This window comes from Rhinoraja longicauda, chromosome 10 (genome assembly GCF_053455715.1).
Source record: "Rhinoraja longicauda isolate Sanriku21f chromosome 10, sRhiLon1.1, whole genome shotgun sequence".
In the NCBI taxonomy this organism is placed as follows: Eukaryota; Metazoa; Chordata; class Chondrichthyes; order Rajiformes; family Arhynchobatidae; genus Rhinoraja; species Rhinoraja longicauda.
Window position 1 is genome coordinate 49,247,822 of NC_135962.1, and position 18,451 is coordinate 49,266,272.

Here is an 18,451-nt window from a genome sequence, read left to right on the forward strand (position 1 = left end):
AAGATCCTGACTGCGGGTGTTTTCTGAACGGAGTTTGTACATTTTCCTGTGACCGCGTGGGTTTTCTCCAAGTGCTCCGGTTTCCTCCCACATTCCAAAAACGTGCAGGTTTGTAGGAGAATTGGCTTCTGTAAACTGTCCCTATTGTGTAGGATAGAGCCAGTGTATGGGTGATTGCAGGTCCAATTTTAGGTAATCTCTAACAAGCCCCCTCTCCCTCCCCTTTCTCCCCCCACCCTGCACCCTTGCGGCGCCCCACCTGGACTCGCACCTATTTCTCCCCTCCCCCCTCCATTCCTTCCTCTGTCTTCACAATTCACAACTCTTCGATCCTTTTGTCTCACACCTTCTTTATCGTCTCCGGTCTTTGTCCAACCATCTGCCTATCAAACCCCCCCTCCCCCTCGCCAGTATTCACCTATGACCTGCCAAGCCTTGTCCTTTCTTCCCCCCCCACCAACAATCAGTCTGAGGAAGGGTCCCAACCCGTAACATCACCCAGCCATGTTCTCCATAGATGCTGCCTGACCCCCCCTGAGTTACTCCAGTACTTAGCGCCATTTTTTGCAAACCAGTATCTGCAGTTTCTGGCTGCAACATTTCGACACATATTTGTTGGAGTAAATATCGATTTGTGTACGTACCATAAATGTATAATAAATATTTAATTGGCGAAAACAAATAGCATCGACTGACTTAGTTTCATTAATTCACATCATTTGATGTTTACCTCTCTGGAAGTCAAGTATATCTCATATCAAGAATGAGACACACAAGATAGACAAAGTGTAAATGAATACCATCACGTTGAATTTCAGACCAGGCAATCTTGAGAATTAAACCCCAAAATCTATGCCGCAACAAAAAACTTAATAAATAAACTACTCACAATTTGTGTTCTGCATACTGCAATATTATTGCTATTGTTGACTCAGTTAACTTACTAGAATGGCAGATAAGTGATTCATCCCCTTGTGAGTCAGTTTGTTGTTCCAAAGTATAAGTGTTTTCAGTCCTTGCTTCTGTCTTTTAAGGCCTTCACAGATGTCCTCCAGTCCTAGAAACAGCATTGACTTGTTAACCTTTGTACCTTACTCATAACCTGTGCAGTTTTTGTGCACAACGAGGTTCAGATAACAGTGCACTTAGCGTTATTGGATGCAGTGCATCAATCAAGTTTTTGAACTTTTTAAAGGCGCCAGTATGCCGTACCATTAGACCATAAGACATTGGAGCAGAATGGAGACCCGGGTTCAATCCCGACTACGGGTGCTGTTTTGTACGGAGTTTCTACGTTCTCCATGTGACCTGCGTGGGTTTTCTCCGAGATCTTCGGTTTCCTCCCACACTCCAAAGACGAGCAGGTTTATAGGTATATTGGCTTGGAATAAGTGTAAATTGTCCCTAGTATGTGTAGGATAGAGTTAATGTGCAGGGATCGCTGGTCAGTGCGGACTCGGTGGGCCGAAGGGCCTGTTTCCACGCTGTATCTCTAAAAAGAAAACTAAAAAAACTAAATTAAGCCATTCGGCCTATCAAGTCAAATCCTCCACTCGAGGGTGGCTGATATATTTTTTCTCGATCAACCCCATTCTCCTCCCTGTTTCGTGTAATCTTTGCCACCCATGCTAATCAAGAACCTATCAATCTCATCTTTAAAAAATACCCAATGTTTTGGTCTCCACATTCAATGATGGCTTATCTATTTTTCCCTCTCAACCCCATTCTCCTGCCTTCTCTCCGTAATCTTTGACATCCGTACTAATCAAGAATCTATCAATCTTTTTTGCTTTAAAAAATACCCGATGTCTTGGCCTCCACAGTCAAGCATGGCTGATCTATTTTTCCCTCTCGACCCCATTCTCTTGCCTTCTCTCTGTAATCTTTGACACCTGTACTGATCAAGAAACAGGTATCATATCATATCATATCATATTTCAGATACAGCGCGGAAACAGGCCTTTTCGGCCCTCCAAGTCCGTGCCGCCCAGTGATCCCCGCACATTAACACTATCCTACACCCACTAGGGACAATTTTTACATTTACCCAGCCAATTAACCTACATACCTGTACGTCTTTGGAGGTATGTAGGTTAATTGACTGGGTAAATGTAAAAATTGTCCCTAGTGTGTGTAGGATAGTGTTAATAGTGTTAGTGTGCGGGGATCGCTGGGCGGCGCAGACTTGGTGGGCCGAAAAGGCCTGTTTCCGCGCTGTATCTGAAATATGAAATAATATAATATGAATCTATCAATCTCCACTTTAAATAATACCCGATGGTCTTGGTCTCCACAGCCGTCTGTGACAATGAATTCACCACCCTCTGGCTGAAGAAATTCCATTCTAAAGATACATCCTTTTATTCTGAGGCTGTGTCCTCTGTTCCTAGACTCTCCCACTACTGGAAACATCCATTCCATGTCTGGTACCTCCCATCACAAAAAAAACCATTACGAATAACTGAATGTGCTTTTCAATGCTGTATGACTTGTGTTGATCCATTGCTGAAATATTAACAAGTGGATGTAGAGGTAGAGAACATAGAATGGGATTTATTTTAACTGTTTTATATGATGTGTTTTCATGTTATTGACTTGATAACACAAGAATAATGGAAAAAGATCCCATTCTTATTCCAGTGTAAGGGGAAAGTATTCAGTTAGTGGCAAGACCCTTAACAGAGTTGCTGCCTTATAGCACCAGCAACCCGTGTTCGATCCTGACCTCGGCTGCTGTCTGTGTGGAGTTTGCACATGTTCCCTGTGACCGCAAGGATCCTCTCTAGGTGCTTGAAGATAGACACAAAATGCTGGAGTAACTCAGCGGGACAGGCAGCTTCTCTGGAGAGAAGGAAGTGGTGACGTTTCGGGTCGAGACCCTTCCTCAGACTCTGGGTGCCCTACAGTTATGGTCTCACTGCATCAACACCAAACAGAGAGAGAGAGAGAGAGAGAGAGTGCTTTTCACAATCTTACTGTTTCATATGGCTATTGGCAGCTAGGAAAATACTTTAGTGGTGTAAAAATGCACTAAAATATTCTCATTCAGCATGCACTCATATCACATCTCTTATTTATTGATTTTGGTTGAGGACATCTGAAATAACTTGTATGAACTTCTTCAGCATTGTGCCAAAGCATCTTAGCATTTACCAGTGAGATTGAAAGGGATATTGATCTAATATCTCATCCAATCGATGTACTTTCGCAATTTAGCATTCACTCAGTGCTACACTGGGGCTTCAGCCTATCTTTTGAGTGCCTGAATGGAAGTTAGGACTAGGAACTAAGATACGGCCTACACAATTACAGAGAGCTCCTGCCATTATTATTGTGGTAATCCAGTTCAAAAAACATTTTACCTGACACATCGACCCTGACCAGAGTGATGGACAGAAAGTGCATCTGACCATTCATTGAAAGGCACAACTTGGAAATAGGTCCTTCAGCTCACCAAGTCGACCACAACTATCAATCGTCCGTTCAGCTATCTCCGTCCCGCCCACTCCCCCGACATCAGTCCGAAGAAGGGTCTCGACCCGAAAAGTCACCCATTCCTTCTCTCCAGAGATGCTGCCTGTCAAGCTGAGTTACTCCATTATTTTGTGTCTACCATCCATTCACACTAGTTCTATGTTATCCCACTTTGCCATCCACTGCCTGTACACCTGGGGGGGGGGGGTCATGATTTCCAGAGGCCATGGGATGTGGGTGGAAATCGGAGCACCCGGTGGAATCCAACACGGTGAGAGGGAGAATGGGCAAACTCCACACAGACAGCACCTGAGATCAGGATTGACCTCGGATCTCTGGTGCTATGAGGCAGCACCTCTACCTGCTGCACCACTGTGCCACCCTTGAGTTTGGACTGGTCTATTCCAAACAAGAAAATCCAACTCGAAAATTTGTACTAAAGGGAAGGTTGACAAAGTTAGAAAAGAGTCATCTACCAATTATGAAAAAAAGAGTGGTTCGGCTGTGTTTGCTTTCCTTAGAGTGGAGAAAGCTGAGGGGCAACTTGATAGAGGTATAGAAAATTATGCGGGGAATAGATTGGGATAGTCGATCCCTCTCATGGTGGAAGTGTTTAAGACAAGAGAATTACTGGTTTAAGTGAGATGTAGGAGGCGTGTAGGGAATGTAATGCAGAATTCTTCACACAAAGAGTGGAATGCACTGCATGAAGGAGTCTGAAGAAGGGTCTCGACCCGAAACGTCACCCATTCCTTCTCTCCTGTGATGTTGCCTGACCCGCTGAGTTGCTCCATCATTTTGTGTCTATCTTCGAGCACCTAGAGAGGACCCTAGAAACCACCATCTGCAGTTATTTTCCTACGCATGAAGGAGTGGTAGGGGCAGGTACTCTCACATGCAAGAAGCACCTAAACAAGTACTTGAATTGTTAAGGCATAGAATGCTATGGACTTCATGTGATGTATTCAAGAGAAAGTTGGATATAGCTCTTAGGGCTAATGGAATCAAGGGATATGGGGAGAAAGCAGGAACGGGGTATTGATTTTGGATGATCCGCCTTGAGCATATTGAATGGCGGTGCTGGCTCGAAGGGCCAAATGGCCTACACCTATTTTCTATGCCTATGTTTCTTTGTGGGTAAATGGTTTCAGTTACAATGGGTGGCGTGCACATAATGGGCCGGAGAGCCTGTTTCTATGCTGCGTTTCTCAATGTCTTCATGTCTCTTTGAACAGTTATGGTTTACCTGACAGAGCACCACTGGCATTTACCTGTGTTGAAGATACAGTTGTTTTTCAGGTCTAATAATCGTATGGCACAATTCCCCTCCAGCAGATCTCGCAGCTGCATGGAGTCTTGAACACTGTTCAGGTCATTGTCTGCCAGGTAAAGCTCCTGAAGCACCTGGTTCATCTTCAGGGCAGAAACTGTAGGAAGTCACAGAAGAAAATATGATTCATAACCTTATGACTATAAAGGCAAGAGCATTGGTAACTGCACAAAATGTGCAAAGAGAAAATGAGATCACAAAAAAAAACAATCGTCATTCTTGCAATGTAAAAAAATGCAGCAACCAATTTACAAACAGCAATTTCCCACAAACAATGAAGAGGTAATAATGAGAGGAATACTGTAGATTGGGGAGATGCACAGAGTCACTTACCCAGAGTAGGTGAATCGAGGACCAGAGGACATAGGTTTAAGGTGAAGGGGAAAAGATTTAATAGGAATCTGAGGGGTAACTTTTTCACACAAAGGGTGGTGGGTGTATGGAACAAGCTGCCAGAGGAGGCCGTTGAGGCAAGAACTATCCCAACATTTAAGAAACATTTAGACAGGTACATGGATAGGTCAGGTTTAGAGGGATATGGGTCAAACGCAGGCAGGTGGGACAAGTGTAGATGGGACATGCTGGCCGGTTTGGGCACATGCGTACATGGATGGCAAGGGTTTGGAGGGATACGGGCTAGGAGATGGCAGGTGGGACCAGGTCAGGTGAGCAAAGTATTCGGCATGAAGCAAAGGGCCTGTTTCTGTTTTTTAAAGCTCTATGATTCTATTGTCATGGTATCTTTGACATCCAACTGGAAAGTCAAGAGTCAAGAGTATTTTAATGTCGTATGTCCCAGATCGAACAATGAAATTTGTACTTGCAGCAGCACAACAGGATATGTAAACATATTACACTGTAAACAATATATTAAATTTAAAAAAATTAAGTGCGTTTATACATATAAGGTGGGGCCGAGATTTAACACCTTGTCTGAAAGAAGCCATCTCCAACAAGGTGGCTATCTCAAAGTGTCAACTTACATTTCGTGCTCCTGAATAGGAACACCTGTTCAGCACTGCCTTCAACCACTGAAGGTCACCTCACCTTCTGTCTCCTTTCTCTGTTCGTTTACTTATTTATCTATTTATTCACTTCCCTATGTTCTCTAAATCCATGTAAAGCGTCTTTGAGTATATGAAAAGCGCTATATAAATGTAATGCATTATTATTATTATTATTATTATTATTATTATCTTGTGACTGAGAATGCTACCAGCTGACCTTTGACTGGCATTTTAGTTCATTGCATAACATAGTCGCGTAACATTTCTTTGTGCGTAATTCGAATGGAGCCATTAACCAAAAGGATAACAATTGCTGTAAAATATCACAATAATTTTGACGTGCCCGCATTAAATAGTTGCCCGCACCGCTGACGTTAATTTCTCCTCTTAATGTTCTACCTACTCCCTACATCTTACAAAGCCATTTGTTTTTAGGATTTGATTTGGAATTCAAAGAGTTTGATTTTTTTTTTCATGATAAAAATGCAAGAAGTTAATCTTCGGCATGTAGCTTTGATTTATATTCCTATATCTGTGATGCATCTCCCCATCTCAGCATCCTCCCTCAAGTAGTCATACAACTAGGATTGGATAGCGTCAATATCAAAGACCTGCCTTGGGAATAATCTTCCCTACAGCCAGGATCCCAACCCCATCTTTAATCTTCCTGCTTAGTTTCACTGTTTGTATCCACTCCTTATCACCTTTACCACAGCCAACAAGGGACCACTGTGGGCTCCACCTTTCCTTGATCGTCGTTGCTGGCTTTGATTTGTTCTTTTCATACCTTTCACTCATTTGTTCTTTTGTGCCTTTTCGTACCTCTAGTTTCCCCTTGATAGGATTGTTAATGTAACAATATAATCAGGGTACGTTGTAAAAGTAATGGACTAATTAGTCTGTGGCAGTAATCTGCTGCACCAGAGATTTGCAATACTTCTCTCTCATATTGAAATCAATAGGAATAGTAAATACGTGCAATGTACAACAACATGTGGCACTGCTACTTTGACAAGGCTTAATTTCCAAAGTACTTCAGATGTAATCCTCATTAGATCAAGAACAACCTGGAATTACTGCTTATATTGTCATTTTCCATCGTAGACCATATATATATATGCCCACACTTATGTACATATACACACACAATTATATATATATACACACATACACACATACCCACACATATATACACACACACACTCCAAAGACGTACAGGTATGTAGGTTAATTGACTGGGTAAATGTAAAAATTGTCCCTAGTGTGTATAGGATAGTGTTAATGTACGGGGCGGCGCGGACTCGGTGGGCCGAAGGGCCTGTTTCCGCGCTGTATCTCTAAATCTAAAAAAAATCTTAAAAAACACACACACACACACACACACACACACACACACACACACACACACATCTAGATATATGTGAAGTATTTAAATATATATATGTATATGTGTGTTTCTTTTGTTTGTGTGTGTGTGAGGAGGGGGATTGGACCTGCAGATGCTGGTTTACACAATAGATAAACAGCACACAGAAGAAACACAGCTGTGAGTCTGAAGAAGGGTCTCCACCCTAAACATCACCTACTCCTTTTCTCCACAGATGCTGCCTGACCCGCTGCATTACTCCAGCATCTTGTGTCTATCTTCGGTGTAAACCAGCATCTGCACTTCCTTCCTGCACACGCTTGTTTTTGGGTCACTGATCAAGATTTCCCGGTCTCACTGCAGCCCGGCGACTCCCCGCGCACGACGCTTGGTTGAACTGATGCATTTACCTAGCAGCATCAGCAAGCGGCCGCTCAGCCCTGTGTTATCCAAGCGTAACACTCTCAGATGGCGGTTAAACTTCAGTCCACGTGCCACGTAGGAGGCGGACTGCTCTGTCAAAGGGATTCCTGATGCCTCAAACTCCTGCAAGATGCTGCTCTGGGGAGGCAAAGATCATCCGTTTATTGAAGGCAGCAAAACGGACTGAAACCAAACTAAACAAAAACATGAATGAAGAAAGAATGAATGAATGAATGAATGAATGAATGAATGAATGAATGAATGAATGAATGAATGAATGAATGAATGAATGGATGAATAAGTTTTATAAGAAAATAACTGCAGATGCTGGTACAAATCGATTTATTCACAAAATGCTGGAGTAACTCAGCAGGTCAGGCAGCATCTCGGGAGACAAGGAATGGGTGACGTTTCGGGTCGAGACCCTTCTTCAGATTGATGTCAGGGGGGGCAGGACAAAGGAAGGATATAGGTGGAGACAGGAAGATAGAGGGAGATCTGGGAAGGAGGAGGGGAAGGGAGGGACAGAGGAACTATCTAAAGTTGGAGAAGTCAATGTTCATACCACTGGGCTGCAAACTGCCCAGGCGAAATATGAGGTGCTGTTCCTCCAATTTCCGGTGGGCCTCACTATGGCACTGGAGGAGGCCCATGACAGAAAGGTCAGACTGGGAATGAGAGGGGGAGTTGAAGTGCTCGGCCACCGGGAGATGAATAAGTTTATTGGCCAAGTATGCGCACATACAAGGAATGTGCCTTGGTGCTCCGCTCACAAATGATAACACAAACATACAGTTAACACTTAAGAATAAAGCATAAACACATCAAAACAATAAGGATACACCATTACGGTCTAAAACATGTGGGTGAAAATAAACCAGAGCAAAAAAGAGACGACAGACTTTGGTTATTGAGTAGGACTACTACTCGTAGGAAAAAATAGCAGTTTTTATGTCTGGCTGTGGCTGCTTTGACAGTCCGGAGTTGCCTTCCAGAGGGAAGTGCTTCAAAGATTTTTTGGCCAGGGTGAGAGGGGTCAGAGATGATCTTGCCCGCTCGCTTCCCGGCCCTTGCAGTGCACAGTTCGTCAATGGGGGGGGAAGGTTGCAGCCAACAACCTTCTCAGCTGATCAAACGATCTGTTGCAGCCTCCGGATGTCGTGCTTGGTGTCTATGTCAATAAAGGACAGGTTTGGAGGGATATGGACCTAATGCAGACAGGTGAAACTAGTGCTGCTGGGACATGTTGGCCGGCGTGGGCAAGTTGGGCCGAAGGGCCAGTTTCCACACTCTATGACTTTATGACTCTATATCTCTCGTTTAGAAGGATGAGAGGGGATCTTATCGAAACGTATAAGATTATTAAAGGGTTGGACACGTTAGAGGCAGGAAACATGTTCCCAATGTTGGGGGAGTCCAGAACAAGGGGCCACAGTTTAAGAATAACGGGTAGGCCATTTAGAACTGAGATGAGGAAAAACTTTTTCAGTCAGAGAGTTGTGAATCTGTGGAATTCTCTGCCTCAGAAGGCAGTGGAGGCCAATTCTCTGAATGCATTCAAGAGAGAGCTAGATAGAGCTCTTCAGGATAGCGGAGTCAGGGGGTATGGGGAGAAGGCAGGAATGGGGTACTGATTGAGAATGATCAGCCATGATCACATTGAATGGTGGTGCTGGTTCGAAGGGCCGAATGGCCTCCTCCTGCACCTATTGTCAATTATCTATTGTCTATTGTTTCTCTTTCCCCTGACACTCAGTCTGAAGAATGGTCTCAACCCGAGACGTCACCTAATCTTTTTTTTCCAGAGATGCTGTCTGACCCGTTGAGTTACTTCAGCTTTTAGCATCCATCCAAATAAATATCTGCGTAGGAAGGAACTGCAGATGCTGGTTTACGCTGAAGATAGACACAAATTGCTGAAGTAACTTAGCGGGTGAGGCAGCATCTCTGGAGAAAAGGAATCGGTGACATTTCGGGTCAGAACCCTTCTTCGTTCTGCTAATTCTGAAGATGGTCGTTCTGAAGAAGAGTTCCGACCTGAAACGTCACCTATTCGTTTTCTCGAGAGGTGCTGCCTGACCCCGCTGAGTTACTCCAGCATTTTCTGTCTTAAAAAAACAGTTTATGAAGTTAATTTTGTAAAACTGATCTCACAAGATGGCACCATCGAGAATTTTCTTCTGTTTGTTTTCAGGATGTGGACATCGTTGACAAGATCAGCGTTCAGTTTAGTGTGAAGATAGACACAAAATGCTGGAGTAACTCAGCGGGTCAGGCAGCATCGATGGAGAAAAAGAATAGGTGACGTTTCAGGTCGAGACACTTCAGACTGAAAGTAGAGTTTAGGGTTGGGTGGGTGGGGGGAGGGGAATAAACTGGAGGCAAGTAAAGACCAGAACAAAAATATAGACACAAAATGCTGGCAAAAGCAGCAGGACAGGCAGCATTTCTGGAGAGATGGAATGGGTGACATATAAAATTCTTAAGGGGTTGGAGAGGCTAGATGCGGGAAGATTGTTCCCGATGTTGGGGGAGTCCAGAACCAGGGGTCACAGTTTAAGGATAAGGGGGAAGTCTTTTAGGACCGAGATGAGAAAACATTTCTTCACACAGAGAGTGGTGAGTCTGTGGAATTCTCTGCCACAGAAGGTAGTTGAGGCCAGTTCATTGGCTATATTTAAGAGGGAGTTAGAAGTGGCCCTTGTGGCTAAAGGGATCAGGGGGTATGGAGAGAAGGCAGGTACAGGTTACTGAGGTGGATGATCAGCCATGATCATATTGAATGGCGGTGCAGGCTCGAAGGGCCGAATGGCCTACTCCTGCACCTATTTTCTGTTTCTATGTTTCTATGTGACGTTTCGGGTCAGAACCCTTCTTCATTCAGCTAATTCTGAAGATGGTCATTCTGAAGAAGGGTCTCGATCTGATGTACTGCTGAGTTACTCCAGCATTTTGTCTCTCTTCAATTTAAACCAGCATCTGCAGTTCTTTCCTGCACAAAGACCAGAATAAATCAGGGCTGTCAACAGGTGACCTCAGGAAGGTTTGGAGAGACAGCATGGAGGCAGGTCTTTCGGCTCACCTGGTCCACGCTGACCATCGATCACTTGTTTGCACTAGTTCTACCTTCTCCCACTTTCCCACCCATAAGATTTTCTCCACCCGGTGAAAACCCAGGAGGAACATACGAACTCCGTGGTCAGGATCGAACCCGGGCCTCTGGAGCTGCAAGGCAGCGACTCTCCCGCCACGCCACTGTGCCTCCCGCCCTATTTCTACAAAATAGATCAAGGATTTGATCCATTCTAGATCTATTTTGTCCTTCCTAATTTGAGGAATGATATTCTTGCTATTGAGGGAATGCAACGTATGAGGTTAATTCCCGGGATGGCGGGACTGTCAGATGATGCAGGAAACATGTTTCCGATGTTGGGGGAGTCCAGAACCAGGAAGCTTTTTCACACAGAATTTGTGGAATTCTTGCCTCAGAAGGCAGTGGAGGCCGATTCACTGGATGCATTCAAAAGAGAGTTAGATCGAGCTCTTAGGGCTAGCGGCATCAAGGGATATGGGGATAAGGCAGAAATTGATTGTGGATGATCAGCCATGATCATATTGAATGGCGGTGCTGGATTGAATGGCCTACTCCTGCACCTATTGTCTATGTATCTATGATTTTGTAAGTTCGGAGAAGTATATGGTGCTGTTACCGTCCGAATCAGCTGTGCTGCTGCCCTCCAGCCTCTTGTTCCAATGGTCCTGCTGAAGGAAATGCTGAGGCAGAGCGTCGAGTCGTAATACTCCATCATATCAAACAGTCCAGAGGCTCCCTGAAATCAAGGTCAAGTCACATTAATCAGATTTTTAAACTGATAAATACCTTCCAATTGCTGGGCTGTACTTTTCCTTGCGGGAATGTCAATTTGAATGTTATCATATCATATCATATCATATATATACAGCCGGAAACAGGCCTTTTCGGCCCACCAAGTCCGTGCCGCCCAGCGATCCCCGTACCTTAACACTATCCTACACCCACTAGGGACATTTTTTTTTACATTTACCCAGCCAATTAACCTACATACCTGTACGTCTTTGGAGTGTGGGAGGAAACCGAAGATCTCGGAGAAAACCCACGCAGGTCACGGGGAGAACGTACAAACTCCTTACAGTGCAGCACCCGTAGTCAGGATCGAACCTGAGTCTCCGGCGCTGCATTCGCTGTAAAGCAGCAACTCTACCGCTGCGCTACCGTGCCGCCGTGTTGTTTCGTTTAGTTTAGTTTAGAGATACAGCGCTGAAACAGGCCCTTCGGCCCTCCGGGTCCACACTGACCCAGCGATCCCCATACAGTGGGGACTATCCTACACACTGGGGACAATTCACAATTTTCACCGAAGCAGCTTAGCCCACAAACCTGTACGTCTTTGGTGCTGCAACAAAGCAACTCGACCGCTGCATCTCTGTATTCTTCGTTGATAAGATACTTTCAAAAAGGTGCTTTGGAAGGATAGATTAAATACATGCAAAGGTACTGGAGACAGAGGGCAAGGGCGCAGCAATCTTTCATTGCAATTGACAATGTAGAAGGGAGTAAAATGGAGTCCCATTTGGCCGACTGATGCCAAGATGTACATTGATTTAAAAACCTTGTCCTCTCTTGCCAAACCAGGAGAAAAAAATATATTTTGAATTGGTTGAATTAGTTGAATAGCACGGTGGTGCAGCGGTAAAGTTCCTGTCTCACAGCACCAGAGACCCGGGTACGATCCTGACCACAGGTGCCGTCTGTACGCAGTTTGTACGTTTTCCCCGTGACCGCATGGGTTTTCTCCGGGTGCTCCAGTTTCTTCCTCTACTCCAAAGATGTATGTGCTTGTAGGTTAATTGGCTTCAGTAAAAAAATTGTAAATTGTCCCTAGTGTGTAGTGCACGGGGTGGTCGCTGGTCAGCACGGATCCGGTGGGCCGAAAGGCCTGTTTCCGTGCTGTACCTCTGAAGTAAAGGTCACCACAAAGCAAACAGAGATAAAATGTAGTCGGAGGCAATCAGACTGGTCGGAGAACTGGGAAGGGGTGGGATGGAGAGAGAGGGAAAGCAAGGGTTGCTTGAAGTTAGAGAAGTCAGTAGAGAAGTCAATATTCAAACCACTGTAAGCTGCCCAAGCAAAATACGAGGTACTGTTCCTCCAACTTGTGCTGAGCCTCACTCTGACAGTGGAGGAGGCCCAGGACAGAAAGGTCAGTGTGGGAATGGGAGGGGGGGTTAAAGTGTTTGGCAACCAACGATGTCAGATAAGGAGAAAAGAGGAATGAAAAAGGAAGACGAGGAGTGAAATGTAACGCCATTGGGGGCACAGGAAAGAGAGGGAAAGGAATAAAAGAGGGGGTCGGGGGATTGTTATCTTAATGTTTATATCGTAGGGTTATATGTGACCCAAATGAAATTTTGAAGATGTTTCTGGGTCACGAGGGATGTGGAATCACAAGGTGTGTGTCCTCACAGAAATGCTAGAGAGTGAGAAGTAATTGAATTGCAAGCATGGGTTTAATATTTCCAAGGCAGTGTAGTTATGCAAAGACAACATTTGCAGAGAAGGCCCAGCATTTTAATAAGGTTGGGGCCGAGTTCTTTGACAAAGAGATGAAGCACCTGAGGTGAGATATTATCAGTTTTGTTTATTGTCACGTGTACCAAGGTACAGTAAAAAGCTTTATGCTGCGTGCTAACCAGTCAGCAGAAATACAGCAGTACACCCCAGCAGTACAAATTGGAGGAACAGCACCTCATTTCACTTGGGTTGCTTACACCCCAGCGGTATGAACATTGATTTCTCTAACTTCAAGTAGCCCTTGCTTTCCCTCTCTCTCCATCTCCTCCCCCTTCCCAGTTTTCCCACCAGTCCTACTGTCTCTGACTACATTCTATCTCTGTCCCGCCCACTGTCCTGACATTAGTCTGAAGAAGGGTCTCGACCCAGAACGTCACCCATTCCATCTCTTCAGAGATGCTGCCTGTGAGGTATTCCAGCATTTTGTGTCTACAGCAGAAAGACTTTAGATTTAGAGAGACAGCGCAGAAACAGGCCCTTCGGCCCACTGGGTCCGTGCCGCCCAGCGATCCCCGCACATTAACACTATCCTACACCCACTAGGGACAATTTTTTACATTTGCCCAGCCAATTAACCTACAAACCTGTACGTCTTTGGAGAGTGGGAGGAAACCGAAGATCTCGGAGAAAACCCACGCAGGTCACGGGGAGAACGTACAAACTCCGTACAGTACAGCACCCGTAGTCAGGATCGAACCTGAGTCTCCGGCGCTGCATTCGCAACTCTACCGCTGCGCCACCATGCCGACGATGATTACAATCAATGCATTTACAGTGTACAGATACCTGATAAGGGAATAACGTTTCGTGCAAGGCAAAGCCAGCAAAGTCCGGTCAAGGATAGTCCGAGGGACATCAGAGGTAAATAGTAGTTCAGCACTGCTGTCTGTTTGTGGTGGGATGATTCAGTTGCCTGATAACAGCTGTGAAGAAACTGTTCCTGAATCTGGAGGTGTGCGTTTTCACACTTGTATACCTTTTGCCTGATGGGAGAGGGGAGAAGAGGGAGTGGCCAGGGTGCGACTTGTCCTTGATTATGCTGCTGGCCTTGCTGAGGCAGCGTGAGGTGTCAATGGAGTCAATGGAAGGGAGGTTGGTTCGTGTGATGGTCTGGGCTGCGTCCACAATTCGCTGCGATTTCTTACGGTCCTGGATGGAGCTGTTCCGTGACATTGAGCAAATGAATACGGACACATGAGCGACTGTGTTATCAAAGGAGGTTTATCAGCAGTTTGTTTGAAAGAAAAGCAAGACTGTGACAAACTCTGGCAGCTGTGCAGCATAAAGTCAATTGGAAAGGGTAATAAAAGGCGTGATCTTGCCTGGAATGTCGGAGGTTGAGGGAAGACGGCAGAAGTATATAGAATTATCAGAGGAATAGACATGGTGGATAGTCAGGAACCTTTTTCCCCCAGAGAGGAAATGCCCGACACTAGAGGGCATAGCTATAAGTTAAGAGGGGGAAAGTTTAATGGAGGTGTGTGGGCCAAGTGTTTTTACACAGAGAGCGGCACGGTGGCGCAACGCTAGTGTTGCTGCTTTACAGCGAATGCAGCGCCGGAGACTCAGGTTCGATCCTGACTACGGGTGCCGTACTGTAAGGAGTTTGCACGTTCTCCCCGTGACCTGCGTGGGTTTTCTCCGAGATCTTCGGTTTCCTCCCACACACCAAAGACGTACAGGTATGTAGTTTAATTGACTGGGTAAATGTAAAAATTGTCCCTAGTGTGTGTAGGATAGTGTTAATGTGCGGGGATCGCTGGGCGGCGCGGACTTGGTGGGCCGAAAAGGCCTGTTTCCGCGCTGTGTCTGAAATATAATATGAAATAAATAGTGGTAGGAGCCTGGAACCCATTGCCAGGGGCGGTGGTGAAGGCAGATACAATTGTGGCATTTAAGAGGCTTTCACATAGACACATGGAAGTGCAGGGAATAGAGGGATATAGATCGTGTACAGGCAGATGAGATCAGTTTAACTTGACATCAGGTTCGGCACAAACCTTGTGGATCGAAAGGCCCATTCCTGCCATGTACTGTCCTATGTTCTACATAAGTTCATAAGTTCTAGGAGCAGAACTGGGCCATTTGGCACATCAGGTCTTCACCATTCAATCATGACTGATCTATCCTTTCTCTCAACCCCCATTCTCCTGCCTTCGCCCCCATAACCCCTGGCATCTGTACTAATCAAGAATCTGTCAATCCCTGCCTTAAAAATATCCATTGACCTGGCCTCCACAGCCGTCTGTGGCAATGAATTCCACAGGTTCACCACCCTTGCATTCAGCACTTTTACATGTGCAAAGAAGGTTCAGAATGTGGGTGACCTGCGCAAATCACATCAGTCAGAATTCCACTGAACCTTTCCGAACTTCAGGATACACTGAAGGGAAAGAGAGTAGCAATAGAACACACTGCTGGTGCTGCAGTCTCGGTGGTGTGTGAGCAGGAATCTAAGCAACGTTGGCAGATGGTGCAGTGAAAATGAAGGATTCGTTTCCCTCGCCCGGTACCTACACTGAGGAAAGGAGCAAGGTGACTGGGATGTGTGAGGTTAGAGCGAGAGGCAATGACTGTCAACGAAAGCTCCCTCTTGCAATTGTTCCAGGGCAACGATCCAACTTGGTTTGGCTGCAACTATCCACCAAAAGGTAAAGCAAGACGAGGGTGAGTTTAAGTGCATGAACAAATTATCTGTGACACGTGTGTTTGACAAGTACTCGGAGGTGTTTTGTGAGGAATGTGGAAATGTTCAAGGTACGAAACGTGGGTTGCCTGAAGGAGGATGCTACACCTCGCTTCCAGAATGCACAGACCGAGCCTAAAAGTGTGAAAGAGAGTCGGGATGAGCTGAGGAGACCAGAAGTAGCAGGTGTCATTGAAGGGGTTGACTTTTCTGTCTGGGCTGCTCCATTTGTTCCTGTACTGAAGGCAGATGACACCGTGAGGAACTGTGGAGGATGTGTAGTAGGAAGGAACTGCCGATGCCGGTTGACACCAAAGATAGACACAAAATGCTGGAGTATACAGGGTAGCTTCAACTAAAAAGAGGGAGACAGCTGCCCCTCGACTCTGCCTGATAATTTCTTTGCACTCAGTCAGAGAGAGGGTGGTGAATCTGTGGAATCCATTGCCACAGACGGCTGTGGAGGTCAAGTCAATGGACGTTTTTAAGGCGGTGATTGACAGGTTCTCAATTAGTACGGGGTGTCAGGGGTCATGGGGAGAAGGCAGGAGAATGGGGTTGAGATGGAAAGATTGCCGCGATCGAACGGCGGAGTCGACTTGATAGGCTGAACGGCCCAATTCTTCTTCGAGAACTAATTGACTGATGAACGTCTGCTCAGCTCGGAGAAGGATTGCCACGAATGCATTCGCCTCAACAACCAACCCTGGAATGCACTGCCATCGCAGGTAGCATAGCGGCATTGAAGATGTTGTTGGATAGGAAGGATATGGATTAGGCGCAGAGAGATAGGTGATCCTTTTATCAACATGTTCGGCACAGACTGTGGGCACAGGGCCTGTTCTTGTGCTGTACTGCTCTATGGTCTATGTTCTAAGGACAGATCATAATAAATGTTACCGTTTCACAAGATTATCAGCAGATTGAGTCAAACAAAAATTTAAAGCCACTTTCCAACCTGGGTCTACCAGTAGGGTTCAATTTTGGATAATATCAGTTCGAGGTGTGGTGATATTTAGATGACTTGATCCACAGTCTGCTCCCTGTGTTAGCCTACCTAGATGATATCTTGATTGCAGGAACACAAGGAAAATCTAGTAAGAGTACTTTTCAGGTTCCAAAAACAGGATCACTCTTGCAGAAAACCAGGTGCCTTTGTTATCCCAGAAGTCATCCATCTTATTTATCAGTTGCATGCTGAAGGGCTCCATTCTGTGAGGCCGAACCAGGGGCCACAGTTTAAGAATAAGGGGTAGGCCATTTAGAATGAGGAGGAAGAACTTTTTCACTCAGAGAGTTGTGAAGCTGTGGAATTCTCTGCCTCAGAAGGCAGCGGAGGCCGATTCACTGGATGCTTTCAAGAGAGAGTTAGATAGAGCTCTTAATGATAGCGGAGTCAGAGGATATAGGGAGAAAGCAGGAACGGGGTACTGATTGTGCATGATCAGCCATGATCACGGTGAATGGCGGTGCTGGCTCAAAGGGCTGAATAGCCTACTCCTGCACCTATTGTCTATTGTCTATTGTTAAACTAACTTTGCCAATGCTCAGTCTATCTAACCTGACAAAGTTAAAGGGCTACTCAGGACATTTCAACTATTTTGGAGGAAGGAACTGCAGATACTGGTTTAAACCGAAGATAGACACAAAATGCTGGAGTAACTCAGCGGGATAGGCAGAATCTAGGCAGCATCCTCTGGCTGAAGAAGAATCTCAACCCGAAACGTCACCCATTCCTTCTATCCGGAGATGCCGCCTGCCCCGCTAAGTTATTCCAGCATTTTGTGTCTATCTTCAACTATTTTGGACTGCTTTTGCCATCCTTAAGCAAAGTTTTAAATACAACAGGAGTCGCTGAATCCCAAGACGATTTGGAATTAGACAAAGTGCTACGTTCCGAGAATTGAAGCAAAAGCTGCTGAGTCCATAACTTTCTGCTCAATATGATTCAGCAAACTCGTTGCTCCTGTTCTTTGATGGTTTGGTTTAGTTTAGTTGAGTTGAGTTTAATTTAGTTTAGAGATACAGCATGGAAACAGGCCCATTGTCCCACCGAGTCTGCGCCGACCAGCGATTACCGGCACACGAATCCTGCATACAGTTTACAGAAGACAATTACCCTACAACCCAGCATGCCTTTGGAATGTGGGAGGAAACCGGAGCACCCAGAGAAAATCCACATGGCCCCAGGAAGAACGTCCAAACTCCGTACAAGATCCAACCTGGGTCTCTGGCGCTGTGAGGCGGCAACTTTACTGCTGCTCTTCTGTGTCGCCCATGCGTCTGATGTTAATTCGTCACATTGCACACAGGATGATGAGTTACCGGTTTGCTTTGCATCTCAATCCCCTTGCAAAGCAAATTAAAAATATTCACACAGGATAAATGTTTAGCTATCATCGAGAGAATGACAACGTTCCTCAAATCCTTGCATGTTTAGAACTTTATGAGCTTTGCCGACCGCAAGGCCTCTGCCGGGTATTTTGGTGAGGGCAAAGGGATGCTTCCCATGGTCTCTGCTTGAGTGCAGAGATGGACATCTGTCTGAGTAATA

The 18,451-nt window shown here is 45.5% G+C and overlaps 1 protein-coding gene across 1 annotated transcript in view; it reads right to left on the reverse strand.

Annotated features, from left to right (window-relative positions):
- Window positions 1-18,451, reverse strand: part of LOC144597687 (protein phosphatase 1 regulatory subunit 37) — a 193,833-nt gene that overhangs the window by 132,430 nt on the left and 42,952 nt on the right. Inside the window, exons 5-8 of the mRNA XM_078407218.1 lie at window positions 11,311-11,430; window positions 7,588-7,738; window positions 4,746-4,901; window positions 945-1,057 (exon numbers count right to left, since the gene is read on the reverse strand). Coding sequence (XP_078263344.1) covers window positions 945-1,057; window positions 4,746-4,901; window positions 7,588-7,738; window positions 11,311-11,430 — 540 coding nt within the window. The remainder of the gene's footprint in view (window positions 1-944; window positions 1,058-4,745; window positions 4,902-7,587; window positions 7,739-11,310; window positions 11,431-18,451) is intronic.